The 17,218-nt window shown below is 39.4% G+C and overlaps 1 protein-coding gene across 1 annotated transcript; it reads right to left on the bottom strand.

Annotated features, from left to right (window-relative positions):
- Positions 1-438: 438 nt before the first annotated feature.
- LOC116324992 (coiled-coil domain-containing protein 106-like) lies at positions 439-16,770 on the bottom strand. The gene is made up of 5 exons (XM_031745796.2): positions 16,464-16,770; positions 6,829-7,046; positions 6,324-6,536; positions 5,508-5,714; positions 439-3,041 (listed from the first exon to the last, which is right to left on the bottom strand). Exons 2-5 carry the CDS (start codon positions 7,034-7,036, stop codon positions 2,662-2,664), a joined length of 1,008 nt encoding a protein of 335 aa, XP_031601656.2. The 5' UTR covers positions 7,037-7,046; positions 16,464-16,770; the 3' UTR covers positions 439-2,661.
- Positions 16,771-17,218: the final 448 nt, after the last annotated feature.

The following is a 17,218-nucleotide window of genomic DNA, read 5'->3' on the forward strand; positions in this document are numbered from 1 at the left end:
CTTGGTGCATTTAGGCATGCAGACATGGTCGAGACAGTCTCCTGACATTTAAACCAAGCAACAAAATGAGGAAGAAAGTGCTTCGAGGTGAGAAGAAGGCAACAATAACCACACATTACAACTGAGGTATGCAGAAGAGCCTCTCTTCTGGTTTCATAACACATGAAACTTTGAAGCAGATGGGCTACAGTTACAGAAGACCACACCAAGTATCACTCCTGTCCATTTCTGCTGCATAAGCAACATAAAAGCATGGATCCTTCTCGTCTTATACGTTGGGTCATGGGGTTGGTGGTGTAATTGTGTGAGGGATATTTTCTTGGCACACTTTCAGCTCCTTAGTACCAACTCAGGTTCAGGGTTTTCTAGAACATGGCAATGAGTTCATTGTACTCAAACAATCCAAGCAAAAAACCAAATTGTAAGAACGGCACATCATGGTTTTAAATAAAGTTTATCTGCTAGGGTTTTTCTTTCAATATAAATACAAGATATATTTTGTTTGTTCTTATGACAGAGTGGATTATAAAAACATAACAGGGTCTCAATGGCAAAAGTTAAAAGTGGTGCAAACAGAGAAAACTAGTCTTTACATGCAAGACCCATGAACTGGGTGTTATGCACAAGCTGGTACTCATTTTCATCAGATTATCATAGCACATCATTTAAAATCTGTTGAGACCTTCAAACAATAGGCCCGGCACAATACGTTACTCAACATCTCACAATAATCTCAGTAATTATGATACTGATATTAAACTCGCTGTTTTCAAACCCTATTTTCACCCGTCTGAGTGCTTTAGCTCCATTACAAGCCTCGTAATCCTTTATATAACATGTCTGAGGCATTTATTATGCAGCAGTTCTGAAACACCCCACCATTATAACAACAAAACATAACCCCGGCCCATTTGAACTCGCCAGTTCAAACACATTTTACTTGCACCATTAAGACTGTGATTGGTGGTTATTACAAGCTACTCTCTGTCAGAACGTCCAGATGCTCTTTTTGTCAAGGTCAGGATTATTGGAGGTGGACAGGGGAGGAGGCGGGGGTTTAAATTTGTACCCATCAGGCACTTGGAGCCTCCGCAGTGACGTGGCACCTGCAACCAGAAAAAGGCACAAAATGGAGTCCCAGCTGGCCTCACATGAGTGTGAGTCAAAGAGCCGGGGGAGGAATGGAGAATGCTTCAGGCTCGATTAGTCCCACATCGTATTTCCATCTTCTGCTCTGAGCTCTGTCACCCCGAGTCATTAGCACCAAATTCACAGTTGCCATTCTGCAGCATTAGCTGCTGCATGATGCGGCCTGTTTTTTGCTTTTTTTAGAAATGTGCTGATCAACTGTGGAGGCAAAAAAGATATAGTCATCTACCTCAACAACATCGTGCACCTTACTCGCTCTCTGCAGAAAAGCTGCCTTTACACCTCATCTCAGTGATGAGAGAGAGCAGAAGTGACATTGGCATGCCTCAGGAGGTGGGAAGAGAAGAGTGCTGGCAGGAGATACACCCACCCTTTTCCACCTTATGCGTCTGAGCAGACCAGCATGCACCTGTCCCTTCTGGCTGTACACAGCCTGAGAGAAACTTCAGGTCGCTCGCGATTGCCTCCACTGCCATGAAATATCCCTGTGCTGTCCAACCTTTGGATGGGGATAAAAAGACATAAAGAAAAGGATAAAAAGAGATGGAGGCAGCAACACATAATGGGAAATGACTGAATCTGTGCATAACAGAAGAGGGAGGACGCTGGGAGGGAGGAGGGATGTGAACGATAAGCAGATAGCGGGCGTGAGAATGGGAGTGACAGTGACAGAGTCCAATGCAAAGATAAACAGCCTGGGTGCAGCCCCTGTAATGGCTTTGCACAAGTAATTTGTCACTCCATGTGAAAAGCAAACAGCAGGAAAGGCAATGGCAACACTTTACACTGACACTTAAGATTGGCCAAGGATGTCTTACCCATCTGTGTACAAAACTGGCTCGGCCCATTCCTCAAGAGCGAGAAAACACCTTGAAAACGTCCAGCTGCATTTCAGTTGATGAGATTATGTCAGGTTCATTATTTTAACTGGGTTTAGATAATTCTGCCTCCCTGCAAATACAGATTTAATACCTCTATGAAACATCATGTACAATAGGAGTCAGAGCTTCTTGGTACAAACTTCTTTAGACATGAACAGAAACATAACTTAAGTGAAATCTGTAGTGTTTTAATTCCTTCTTTAAAGGCAGTTTTTATATCACTTGTAGTATATGAAACTCTACATAATGAAACATATTTTTTACATCTTTAAAAGGCTTGAAAATGGAAATTAACCAGCCACCATTTTGAAGTAAATGACAAGGGATATAAGCTGTAAACATAATTTAGCATGTGAGCACTGCCATCTTGTGGCCGTTTCCATTACTACATGCATAAGGAAAAAATATTTGCATCAATAAAAAGCAGTTGCCGACATTTTTCATTATAAATGAGAATATTAAAAACATTCCTGAGCCATTGAGGCATCAAGCATAAAGAAATGGGGAAAAAACAATGCTGTGCAAGTCATTCAAATCCAGCAGTTCAGACTGAAACAAACACACAAACAAACAAAGAACAGAATTTTGTGAAGGCATTATGCACCATCTCAATATATTATCACACCAACCATCAACCTATTAAAATGCTCTCTGCAGGACCACCTAGCTGCGGCAGGTGAGAATGCAACAACCTTGACCTTTTCCCCGAGATGGGCAGAAGCTCGCCGTTGGCTTTCATCTGGTCTATTTTCCTGGACAGGTCAGTGTCGCTGTCAATGACCAAAGTGCACCTTTGGGCGTAGCTCACCAGAGTCTCTTCCCCTTGGCGAAAATTGCCAACCAATGAGACCATGTCTTTACCCGCCAGGTGGAGCTCGGCAATTGATGCCGTGTTGGCGATGGTGTTCCGGTCGATTCCAAGATGGCGGAACGCTTCGCTCATGCTTTTCTTCTTGATGAAAGCGGACAGGACTTGTTTGTAGCGGTGAATGACGTACTGGACTCCGGTGGCTTGTGGAAATAGATGACAGGTTATGAGATATATGAGTTGCGGTTGCTTTTTATTAAGTTTTAGTAACAATCTCAACTCTCATTGGACATACATACAAATAATTCAAGCATATAGTTTCAGCCTTTCAATTTATATTTAAAGATTTTATTTTGAAAACAGGGAAATCATCTAATTCACTGTAACATTTGTTTATTTATTCCTATGAATTTTGCTTTTAGGATTCACTAAGCCGCTAATATCCACAAACAAATCTTGCCACTCTTAATTCTGTTACTGATGCACTGATACCGCCTTTGGGTACTTAACTTTACTTTGTAATATTACATCAGCGGTCCCCAACCTTTTTTGCGCCACGGACCGGTTTATGCCCGACAATATTTTCACGGACCGGCAATGAGGTGTCGCGGATGAATACAACAAAATAAAACTAGTGCCGGTACCGAAAAAAAGAAGATTTATTCATAACACACGTGAAAAGACCCAGGAAAACCGAGTTAACGATAAAAACGATAACAAAATAACGTTGAAAACCGATAAAAACCCTGAAAACCATACATTTCACACCTGAGCCTCAACTCTCGCGGCCCGGTACCAAACGACTCACGGACTGGTACCGGTCCGAGGCCCGGGGGTTGGGGACCGCTGTATTACATGACGTTGAAAATGTTACCTGCATCAGTTTGAGTGAAGACCCAAAGAATTAATTTTCAGTTAATGTCCTTTTTAATAAGTCATACACCTACAGTAAGACTGCAGCTGTCTTATGGTGATAGGTGGGAAAACACATCAAACTTGTGTTTTATAACAGCAACTAATTATCTGTAGTGTTGTCTTTATGAAAGTGTGGTTATTATGCAGAACTTGCTGACTGCTTTTCATCTGCCTGCTCAACCAACCAGTTACTGCTGCCTTAAAATGGTGATGTTGGAACAAGACTTAGGCCTGATTCAGACCTAAGTGAATCTTTCTGGAGTCTACAATGTTGCCTATTTAAGTGCCAATGACTGTGCTGGCATTTATGCTTGTGTGTTATATTACGTGTTAATTACTAAGTGATCACTTCACTGTGTTTTATATGTGGTGACAGCTGACAGAAACATGTAAAATACTAGGACTTTTTTCTTCTCCTGGGTCCCTGCTCTTTGTCGTGGTCCGTTTTTTTCGGGGGCAAATACATCTATCCCTCAAGTTTTTGCCACTTCTTTGTACATTCCCTCACTTACATTCAGGAACTCCAGGAACCAGCTGACATTTATGAGTCCTTATATTGATGCTATGTAGGGCTGCACGATTTTGCATAAAATGAGAATCACGATTTTTTTGCTTAGAATTGAGATCACGATTCTCTCACGATTTTCTTTTCCAATATAAATATTTATTGCACTTATTAACTGCACATCAACTTCATAACAGTTGAAACTGAACATAAAAACAATAAATAAACATAAAAACAATAAATGCCTCACATTTTGTGGTTGCCGCAAAATGTTGTACTGCTTGAAATTCCGTCTCCACCATTGCTCGACACTGCGTGTATAGAGCAGGTAGTGCAACAATAGAAAAATAGTTGCAGGACGGCACTGTGTAGCGTTTGTCTAGGGTGTTGATCATTTTCCAAATCCCTCGTTTTGCACAGTGTTGATGGGAGCCATATCTTTGGTCAGGTGATAAGTAATAGCCTCCGTAATTTCTTTGTGACTGCGGGAGTTCGACATGTATAGGGAAGCGCTGTATAAGGTTCCCGTTGTTGATGTTTGGGTGGTTGACCGGGATGGATTTTCTCCTGTCACTTTCTCGTCATCCCTGACGTGTTCTCCGTTGTTTTTCCTGCCAATTTGAGCATCACACGGCACAGCTTCTGTATCACGTGGTATAAGGCTCCGCCCTTGTCATTTGTTGAGCAGGAAGAGTGAGCGCTTGTTTTCATGCAGATTACGTCCCGGATCAAAATGCGGTACAATCGTCGTCGTCTTTTTTTTCTTTTCTTTTTTTTAAATCGTTGTCATTTGGAAATGAGATCGCACATAAGTATGAATCGAGATCGCGATTTTCTAACGATTAATCGTGCAGCCCTAATGCTATGATTATTAATCCTTAGTTTCAGACAATCATTGTTATTCTGCCACTGAGAAATTCAAAAACTGTGCACGAAAAAGGAGCTGGAAATGCATAAAAGCAATCGATGGTACAGGATCTGCCAATCACAATAGTCACCGACTGCATCGACCTGATGTGTTGATACATTTCGAGGGCGGTGCACGTCAGGTTAAGTCGTGAGTTACGGCGTACGGTTTTACAGGAGTTTGTCGTTATGACGTAGCTACAAGTAGACTTCCCACTGAAGCATAAATCCCCAGTTACAAGAATACATACAGCACATGAGTGAAGGATAAGACCAATGAGTACTGATTATACTGATGCATCGCTAAATTCTAGTCAAACTCAACACAAGACAGAATTATTACCTCGTTTCCTGCTGTAGTCCCTCCCTTTCTTTGATCTTTTCTTATCCTTGTGGTGTTTCTTGCGTCTGTGTTCACTAGATGCTGCAGACACTTCCGATGAGTCGGATGCCTCAGAGCCGCTGTCGCTGCTGGTGGAGGAACTAGAAGAAGCTCTTTCTCTCTTTCGAGATTTATTTTCTGAATGCTGCACTCTGCTCAGCTTGGGAGCTGAAAAAAGACCCAAAAAAAAAGGGTATAAGAGACAGTATGATAAATAACTTTCTGTGTAAGATAATATTATACAGTATATGCTGTTTACTTAAGTAGTGTTATAGTAACATCAAAGTTGACCTGGGCAGTTCTACCTACCAAAACATACTATCGATCTAACACCTAGCTGGCTAAAAGACCCCATCTAGCATCATTCACAGCTAGTAACAATTGAAGCAAAGCAACATTATTCAGCATAATATAGCAATATAGGATCAACTTAAATAAATGTATTTATTTAATTAAAAACAACAGTTTATTTAAGATGCTTTATACAGTAAAGATACTTCAATATTATAGCGAAAACCTCAACAATCATCTGATCCTCATACGAGCAGCAGGTGACGATGGCTGATGATGGAACCACAGGGGAACAGGGGAACAGCTAAGAGGCAGTGGGGCAAAGTATGTGCATAAATTTCACATCTTTTATGTTTTTTAAATGTAGTTCTTCAAGTAAAATAACTATAGACTATATAGAGGCAAGTGAAAGTTTTAGGATAGGCCTCATAAAAAAAAGGCCTGTAGTACAGTAAAGAAAGAGTATACTTCACTTCAGTTACTGACTTTCAGTCACAGGACTGGGGGCAGCAAACGCTGGCATGGAGCGGTTACTTGTGAGGTTTTCAATCTGGCTCCTCAGGAACTTGCGGTCCTGCATCAAATCCTCCACCTGCCTCTCGAGAGCACCGATGCGTTCTTGTTTGCTCTCCAGCATGCACTGCAGCTTGGTGATGGTCAGCAGCACCCTCGGGGGAAGACCCTCTACTTGGGAAGCAGCTAGAAAAGACAAGACAGCCACACAAAAGAGGATTAGAAGCACACAAGTTAAACTTCTGTCATTTTTCTATCAATTTTTGTCTGTAGAAAGGATGGTGTGCTTTTCAGGCAGTCGTTTCAGTATTTGTTCAGGATGAGAAGTTAAAATCAAACAAAGAATTACCTATTTTCTTAACTACCAACATGTTTACATCACTGCTAAGCCAGAGGCGGATGCTGGCTCGGCTTAAAGGACCATAACCATAAAAAGTAAACTACATGAAGCAGCAAATACTGTGAGAGCTTCCCATACCAGACATGGCACTGCTGGGTGTGTTGTCCTGAACAGCATCTGCTGATGCTCCCGTTTGAAAATTCTCCCACTTAATGATACGAAGGTCGTCTTGCTCCTGCTTTAGCCAAGCAGGAGAGCTGAGGCGCTCTTTGGTCCTCACGGAGCTGGAGTCGATTTCTACACAGGGCGAATAACATGACGGCTCCTGATGCCAAACAGATGACATCTCTTTAAACCTGGATAAGGACAAGAAGTGGGTACCATGAGCCAAAAAGGTCAAAGGCTAAAGGACAGAATGATGTAGGCTTTCCTATATGGATGACACCCCAGAGAGAACAGGTTTTTCACCAATCAGAAGATTGGCGGTATAAATGACACCTCACCTATACAAGTGCCCATTGTGAAGACAATGAATCTCAAAAATCACTCCTGATGCATTTATCAGTGAGCGTGATAGATTAAGTGCTTAAGCCTCAGTCACACAGTCCTTTAGACCAGCTAGCAACCCCCTGGCAACCACCTGTGATTAGGGAAAGGTGTATATTCCACAATTATTTGGTGAGCGGGTGCTGACTGTTGCTACTGGTTTCACCTTTTGAAACATGTGGGTTGTAATGGTAAGGTAGAACTTTAATTTTGTTTTTTAAGGCAAACATTCGCAGTGTAAAGTTTGTGTTGCACTTTTTAGGGTTGGATTATCCCATGGTGAGTCGTTGGTGAGTATTTTCATTTTCCATGCAAACTATGGGCAATCTGCTAGTGACCAAAGAAAGGAGGTTTTTGGCGCAGCAGCCTCTTTTGACCGATTTCATGTAGCAACAGCCAGAAACCTCCAGCAGCCACCCACCAAGCAATAGGGGAACACTAGTCTCTAGGCCTGTGGAGGCCTTCAGTATTGGTACTAAACCTAAAACAACTTTTACTGTGTCACTGAAATTTCAGTGTTACATTAATGCAGGAGCATAGGGGTAATGCAATATCTGGAGAAACACTGATTAAAACAACAAAGCAACTGAGGAGTTTTTTCAAAGTTGCAACAGTACTGCTCAGGAGAAGACTGAAGTGCTTCTAGGGAACCAGAATCAAGTTACAAAGCCGTTTTGACGTCACTGTAACAAGGGCTTCAACTTCTGGAAAAAATGGCAGTAATGTCAGGGACTCATATGTAGCCACAGAGAAGGTGTCTCATCACGTGCACTGGTCATTATTTACAAAATGTCGACACATTTTAAATTATATTTACTGGTTTTGAGAGTAGTATTCAGCAAATGTAGTACTTCCTATGCTGTTCAATGGGACCATGCTCAAATGTTAACTAGTCATTACTACAGAAAGAAACCAGAATTCTTTGATTACCAACAATCTTGAGTTTGACTCTGCAAAATCATCAGCAAATTTCTGTTTATGGAGATTTACAGGATGCCACTGTATTTCTTTTGGTTTAAGTACTATTAATGGATACGTGGACTTATGCCCTTCATCATTTTACTCGATCGTGGCTCAAGAGTTGGCAGTTCGTCTTGTAACCGGAAGGTTGCCGGTTCGAGCCCCGGCTCGGACAGTCTTGGTAGTTGTGTCCTTGGGCAAGACACTTCACCTACCGCCTACGGGTGATGGCCAGAGGGGCCGATGGTGCGATATGGCAGCCTCGCTTCTGTTAGTCTGCCCCAGGGCAGCTGTGGCTACAACTGTAGCTTGCCTCCACCAGTGTGTGAATGTGAGAGTGAATGAATAGTGGAATTGTAAAGCGCTTTGGGTGCCTAGAAAAGCGCTTTATAAATGCAATCCATTATTATTATTATTATTATTATTATTATTATTATTATTATTACTCATGGTAAAAGTGACCAAAGTTTAAAATGAAGAGGTTGGCCTATGTGCAAGTAATCCCTGTGAGCCAAGGTTCAGCCTCAGGTTTCAGACAGCTCTCAACACTCACAGTTTTTCATTATTGGTTCTACATGATGTCAGCAAGAGATGATACAAATGAGAATAATTCTGTACATTCGGTCAAACATTAAGACAATGAAGCATCATGAGGTTTATGGACTGCCTGATGCATAACACAGTTTTAAAAATGGATCATTTAGTATTTCTTTATTGTTCAGAAAAAATAAGCAAATGTGATTTATAACTATGAAAAAAGTCAACCACCCTCTGTTCCTGCACAAAGCTACGGGTTCAAACCAAAGAATTACTCTCATGTGGTGGCTTGCATTGTTACAATGTTTACCATCAACAGCTGGCTGCAAGTAAACCTGCACCAAAGCTGTATCCATGGCAACTTGACATGATCTTGTAATTAAGCGATGTGTATCTTGTAATTAAGAGATGAAGATCTTGCAATTATGAGATATTTTTAAAAGATGCAGATCTTCTAATTATGAGATGGTACGTTAAAATTACGAGCTACAGAAGTCATAATTACGAGATAACATCACCACTTCGTGCAACGTGCTACTGAGCAAATAAAGGGTTGATGTAAAACTGAAACATGACTCAATGAGCTTTAGTACCTGAACAATGCTCACGCAGTATGACGACCCTCTACGGCCTCATTTAATGCATGGCTGGCTGCATCAAGAGCTGTCGCTCAAAATTAACATAACAAAGGCGATATTACTATCACGCTGTAGGTCATGCACAGCAGGCTTTAGTCCATATGTAGGTCTGAGGCACATAGTTTTAGCTGCAGTCAGGTTTACTCTGAGAAGAAAATAGATTTTATCTTCTAGATTCAGTTGTAAAGAAAGTACATTTTCCAGATGGTATGTAAGGATGCACCCAGTTTTAGAAGTGTTGATGACTGAATTTGTCATCTGGATGAAGGACTGAAACAACTATTATTTATTAATTAGCAATGCTTAAAATAGCTTGAAATAAACTAATAAGCAGATATGACTTTTGTAATAATGAAAGAAAATGAAATCTGTTTATGCATTATGTTCATTAAAGGAAAGATGAACAGGATATTTTATTTTGCAATTATGACCTCTGTATTTCATAATTTTGATTTACTGCCTCACAATTACAAAGAAAGGTCATCAGATGCTTGATTAGAAGTTAAATTATTATTTAATTTACCTCTATTTTAACATAACATTATGCAGGATACCTGAAGAAGTTAGCGTTTTTTAATGTAGAATGACTCATGCGGACTCTCAAGGAAAACAACCACAGGCCTCCATCAACAAATTCTTTAAATTCAAGAAAAACACAGTTGCATTTCTGATTACAGACAAAAATATACCAGTAAAATATGCCAGTTTCTGTTTCCCATCATCATCATCATAACAGATCCAGAGGTTGACAGTGAGTCTAAAACACAGAGGTGCAAAGTTTTCCACTGTGAGCTGGCTGCAGGGCTTGCAAAATTTCATAATCCCTGGTAGCCCTTCGGGCAGGCACTCTTCAGTTTTTGGCAGCCCAAAATAAATTTAAGTAGCCCGAATAAAAAAAAAAAAAGAGGACAATTTTTTGATTGATGTTTTGTTTCCCTTACAATATTATACTTTAATGTATAATATTGTAAGGGAAACAAAACATCAATCTAAAAATATTTAAAACACAAATTACAACAACAATTTCAACCATCAACTCAAATCTTTGGTTCTAATTGAACAGAAATTTCTATGAACTTGTAAGAACTGTGTACAACATGAATCAGTCTGTGTCAGATCCTGAATTTGAAATTTCCACTGAAATCATGGGTAAGTGGAACCTAGATCTAGGACATTTGCTTTTTGAAGTTTGCAAAGACTGCTAAATTTTGCCAGTGGTAGTTCACTCTTTGCAACATAGTACGCTGTTCTAAACAGATTTTTCAGGACTTCTTGTTATGCTTGGTTTACTTTTAGTATGTTTTTTGCAATTGGTGTTTGTTCTGGGAAAGATATTGCAGACTGAGCAATAATGTATTTCTTGCATTTCTCATGGGTTCTGATGGGGTCTTTCTTAAAATGACTGGTCCCAGTAACAAAGGCGCTTGTCGACTCAGAAATCGAGGGAAACTCACGACACACCCGGCAGAACATTATGTTATTTAGCTCATCATATTCCAGCCACATAAATTCTTTTGTCCATGAAACCAAAAAAGCTGCGCTTTCTTTTTCCCTCATTGTCTGATTTGTCATAACTTTTCCGTTTTGTGGTAGGCTTTTCATTGGCTGCCCCTTCTTCACCCTGACCTCTCTTGTTTGGCTCTGCAGAACTAAAATACCTGCCTAAAGCCATCTGCTCTTACACACATACTTACATAACGATCAGCAATTCTCTGCGCAATCAACCTCTCACATGTTTAAACTTGCTGTAGGAGATTTCACTTGTCATGTTTGATAGTAAGCTAACGATTGATAAGACGATGTCAGAGGAATTGGTGCGCAATTAATCTGTGACTTACCAATTAGTGCTGCCGCTCTCCACACACAGTTCGCGCGATCGCAAAGTGAAAGTGAAAGCAAAAAACAAGCACAAATTCAAATGCGATTTCAATGTGTCACATATTGACAGTGGCTCATCGATGCCAATGACATAATTACTCAGCTAAATTTGTGAAAGATTGCAAAAGCATTGACATATCTTTCATTCCTATGATAGCCCGACGGGCAGGGCTGAGATGGATTTTGGTAGCCCGACTGGAAAAATCGCTAGCCCCGGGACGTCGGGCTAGCGATTTTGCGAGCCCTGGGCTGTTACCAAACATGGGAATGGTCACACATGGACTTTGTATAGTGAGAGCAGGTGTTTAAGCTCTGCATAGTTTAACATACTAACCTGAACGTATATGGCCACAATTATTGGATAAAGACTATAAACAAAGATAGACAGAAATGTGGCAGATGCACCATTTTTTAAACAGAAAAAGAAAAACAAACATGTTTGCATGAAAAAAAAGCAAACAAAGAAACAACACAATAAAGTTTATAAGAAGAAGAGGTCACCAGGATGGATGTTCATATTTGAGCTGGCCGAATATCTTAACCTCTACACTATTGAATTATTCACTACCGGAAACCAACAACAGTTTCTAAAGGGTAAAATTAATTTTGAGTAGAACTGATTTCAGCTTTTTGGTTCAACCCAAATAATCCTAGCTTCTCATGTGGTCCCTTGGGAAAATTACTGCCCACCCCTGGTGTAACATCACAAAAACATATATGCTAGTGTGGGCCACAGGCCTCTGGTGGGATATGAGGGTACTGCAGGTAGGCCACAAATCTATTTTCTTCTACATATCCAGTACATGTCGTGTCAGTACATGTCATGGAGGGCTGGAACCTATCCCAGCTGTAATAGCGTGAGAGGCAGGCTTGACCCTAGACAGGCAGTTAATCCACTGCAGGGGCCACACTCATTTACAATAAATACATTTTTTATTTGGTTAACTGAAATTCAATCAATTAAAATCAAATTTCTATTAAATGTTTGTGTTGTACTTCTAAAGAACTTTTGATGAAGGTTTTCTAATTTTATTTACTGGGTGGACTAAGATTTTCACATTTCAAACTATGTTCAGACATAGATGTTCAGACACCTTTCATGGATCAGGGAAGGCTGCTTGCTACATTTTCTGCCCCTGAATGAAACACTAAACAGCACTATGAGATCTTCAATCCAAATTATGAGATAATCTCTTCTGTGCTAAAACACTGAAACAAAAACGCTTAGTTAAAAGTACATGTATCATTAGTTATTGTTTTAATCAGTAGTTATTATGAATATCCACAGTGTGTCTTTTATCCTGTGTCCCTCCTGTTATCCCCCATGGGTTGCAGTAGATGGCTCCCCCTCCCTGAGGGTTGCCGGAGGTTTCTTCCTGTTAAAAGGCAGTTTTTCTTTCCCCTTGTAACTAAGTGCTTGCCTATAGGGGGCCTCTGACTGTTGTGGTTTAATTTTATCCTAATATTGTGGCGTCTTTACCTCCCAATGTTTACCTTAAAGTGCCTTGAGGCAACTGTAACTGTGATTTGGTAATATATCAATCAAATTGAGCTGAATAGTATATAAATTGCAGAAATTATTCTAAATTTCACTATGTGTGACACTTCATGGTAAAAAAAACAAAACAAAAAAAAACAATGTATTAGATGACGCATTAATTCTTTAAAGAATCTACCTGATGTTTTCAAAAGTAACTGCCTGCATTCACATCTGAAACACAGTAATAATGCATGAGGAATAGCGAGGAATAGCAACTTCTGAGTATCTATACATAAGAATAATGCACTAAGTACATTAATGGAACCATTAAGGTATTTTTATCCTCTATAACTGACATCACATTGATCAGAAATTGAGTGCAGTTAAATAAGTAAGTGACCCGAGTGTTAGCTTTTCATGACATCAGTGGGTTTGTGGGCCACTGGTAAATGATTGATGATTAATGATTGACAAATAAACTAAAAATAATCTGTCTGCTTTACTGCTGCAGTGAGCATTGCTTTTACCTTTGTGCAAAGGCCTCATCATTTATTAATCAAGAACCATGAGTTCATAACATATCACGCATTACTACACTCAGTAGGACATCATGAAAGAAGCACAAGTTAATCATTGACTTATTATGCCCTAATTTCTGCTTCACTACAGTGTTATGTTGTTTTTTATTTCAATTTTCTAATTTTTTGTCACTTATTAACATTAAATGTACTTTATTAGTCAGGAGAGGTTTCGTGAATCAGACACACCTTTGCTGGAAAGTTGTGGAAAAGAAACTCCAGGTGGAAAATATTTTTGAGTAGTGCAACGACCTTCGATCTAAACTGATGTATGTTTTAAGCTAAATTCTAGTGTTTACTGTCAATGACTTCTGGTAGAAGTTTCAAATGCGGCTCAGCCTCCTCACATGCATAAAACAAATAGCTGCTTCTGCAGATAAAGAAAGCTTTGTTGACCATTTCTACTGTTGCACTTACAGTGGGATCAAATATCAGAGGCTGCCTGCAACACATGCAGACGCACACCCTGTAATTTACAAGACTTTGAAGGGTGTGCTTGGCTCTGTGTTGAAACCATAAAAACTCTTCAAGGTAGGCAGAAGAGTGGGTGACAAGTTATAAAAGAAATGTAAATAACATGACTTGTGAGTTTAGACACTTTTCTCTTTACATAATGACTTTTATGACACCAAATGAACTCAAAATTGGTTTCTATCAATCAAACTTTTCATCTGAAAGCAGCAAAGTGTAGCATGTACAATTATGCACTGAAAACCAAAATGATCTCATGTCTATTCTCAAAGCTTAGCAAGACTAAAAGGAAAGGTTTAAGATGGTAGTGAGACTTGCTATCATGTATGGTTTGGAAACAGTGGCATATGAAAAAAAGAATTGGAGGTGACGTAGCTGAAGATTTTCAAGGCTAACATTTTTACTGGGAGTAACCAGAATGGACATGTCTAGAAATGAGTGCTGCAGAAGGACGGCTCTGTTGAATGTTTTGGAGACAAAGTTCGAGAGGCAATGCTGAGATGGTTTGGACATGTGCTGAGGAGAGATAGTGGATATTTTGGACAAATAATGTTGAATATTGAACTGGTGGGTAGGGGGATAAGAGGAAGACTACAGAGAAGATTCATGGATGTAGTGAAGGAGGACATGCAGGTGGTTGGTGTGACAGAGGAGGATGCTAGGGATAGAGGGCGATGGAGGTAGATGATTTGCTATGGTAACTCCAAATGGGAGCGGCTTAAAAAGTACAGTAGAAGAAGAAGAAGAAGAAGAAGAAGAAGAAGAAGAAGAAGAAGAAGATGAGGAGGAGTATTGTCAAAGCTTAAGTATTTAACTGAATTCTGAAAAGAATGTAGATACATACAATTTTCTGTTAGAAATATGAAGCTTTATTTACTGGAAGTTGGGCCAAAACTGAAGCAGAATTTCTCCTCATATCCAAGCTCTTAAAACAGTGAGGCCAAAACATTTCCCATAATGCAACAGAGCAGCACCTTTCATTTTCAGTTGTAGTACAGTAATTCTGCTTAAACACTGTATAAAATTCAACCACAAAAAAAAGAAAAAAACAATGAAATCACAACACACTGACTAAATGCAAAGCAAAAATGGTTCATCATACGTCTCCATAAATTCCTGCACCAGCAGACGCCAATCGTGAGAGACTGGACAAATGTCATACTTTGAATCGGTTAACTTATGTAAGAAAACTGCCTTTTAATGAATGCAATATATGTATATAGTCTTTAAATCGTTGAAGGCTGGGCCAAAAAATGAAGCAGCTATGTCAAACCTACATTTCCCAGAATGCAACCAAACTGCATTTTTTGTAGTCAGTGTCCTCATTGTATAATTTTGCTCTTGCAACTTTTCTGGAAATACTAAAGTTTTGATTAAGTCTTAGCGACTTAAAGTTATGCTAAATTATGTTAAGTTGTGTCATTCGGCCCCATTTAATACAACATAATTTAACAGGTGTTAAATGGAAGCAAATTCAAGTTCAAGTGGTTCCCATGTGGCAAAGAGTTGTTGTCTAAACCTCCTACGATCAAAACCGCTCAAGCTGAAATATTTAGGCATCATTATAGATCAGAATTAGTCATTTAAAGTGCACATTCAAAAGCCTGCATCCAAGCTAAAGCTTAAATTAAGTTTAGGAGTAAATCTTTATTCCCTGCTTCCTGGAATGATCTACAGAAGGAGCTGAAATATTGTCCGAACTGTATATTATTCTCGAGTTTGAATCCATTTTTTAAAGACATGGGAAAATATTTCTCTTGGCCAATTTGACTGCTTTTGATGTTACTCTTGTTATTGCATATGGTTTAGACCTGTGTGTTCACTCCCCTCTGCTGAATGTCTTGCGATGTTTGTGGTAATTTCATCTAACCTCTTGGCCAAATCTCTCTTGAAAGAGATTTAATGTCATCTCAATGAGACTTTTACCTGGATAAATAATGAATGTATGTATGTGTAAAATCAGCAAAATTAACACATAGAATCACAACATCGTGAAAAAATGCTAATGACACATCTGCATTAACTCCTGCATGAACTCATATTTATATATATATGTATTTACTAGGTATCTGATCTATACCAGTTATCGGTCGATAATTTTCAGTATTGCACAGCATTAGTGTAAGATTTAATGGCTGCAGCCACAAGAGAAGTAGGTGCTCCATTCCTTAATGCAGTATATCAAGATGACAGTAGTTTATCTGCTTGTGTAAACTGGAGGAAGTGGACATCACTGCTTTACTTGGTGTTTCCATGGAGATGTTGACTAACTCTTTAACAAGCTGAAGCACCAAAATACAAGTAAGTGAGTGAGTGCTGCAGTGATTAATCTAAGTCCATAAAACATATTAATATCCGTAAGGTGATCCGAAGCTATTAAGAGAAAAACATGGGGCTCAACGCAGAAGCAAGACTAATGTTATTTTTTTAACCTCTATGTTAATTACAGAAGCATAAATGTGTTTGGCAACTGTTTTAAAGATGCATATTTAGCATGACAGAAGTTACAAACCTTATAAAACACACAAAGGTGCAACGTTTAGAAGACTACACAGGCTAACCATGTCTCCTTGCAGTGGGTTTAATTAGCTCCTACCAAGATGGATGCTAATGACTGTAATTACCAGCAAAAAAGGGGAAAGGGGAGCAAGCAACAAAGCCGGTGAAACACGCGGGACAACGTACCTTTAAGAGAGTCCAGCGGATAAAAGTGGAGGTGATAATGTCGTCCTGTTTGTCCTCCTGTGAGCTGAAAATTCACCTGAAGTAAATCACTTGGTTTGGAGGGAAATATAAACAGAGACGGGTGAGAAAATGAGAGACTACTGTAACGTGCATGTCTGGCAGAGGGGCGGAGCCATGGAGCTGCCTTCAGGTGCTCCACAGAAAGTCAAGCTTCGCGTAACTCTAACTTTGATTTCAAAACTGTGGTGCTGTCCTTTCAGAGGTATAGCCAATATAACTGGTTGCAAAGTTCTTGAAGTAACAGGAAATCATTAGTAGAACTCCATGATTATAAAAAGCAACTTCTGGATGTAACAGTTGGAGTTCCATATGTTCTATATATCCAATATGTACCTTTTGCTGATGAGTTTTACACCGGATGCCCTTCCTGACCTGTGTCTCCAGCTGGAAACAAACCAGACCTTTTACTTGCCAAGCAAATGTGTTCCAAGCATTGTTTTCTAGCCCTCTGGTAATGTATTAAATACATTGTTGGACGTTGTTAATAATTAAATAACAATGGTGTTATAATTAGTGGAACAAAGATTGAAATGGTGGCTGAATCAAATTTCTTACTAGCAGATTATAAGCTCTTTTGGAAATATAAGATATGGTAAATCAAATCTCAAAAAGCATTTTCTTTTTTGAGTCTTGCTTTATCTCAGTTATTGTTCTGAGCTATGGGATAAAGCATATGACCTTAATGTGAAAACCTT

This window comes from Oreochromis aureus, linkage group 9 (assembly GCF_013358895.1).
Source record: "Oreochromis aureus strain Israel breed Guangdong linkage group 9, ZZ_aureus, whole genome shotgun sequence".
NCBI classification, from domain to species: domain Eukaryota; kingdom Metazoa; phylum Chordata; class Actinopteri; order Cichliformes; family Cichlidae; genus Oreochromis; species Oreochromis aureus.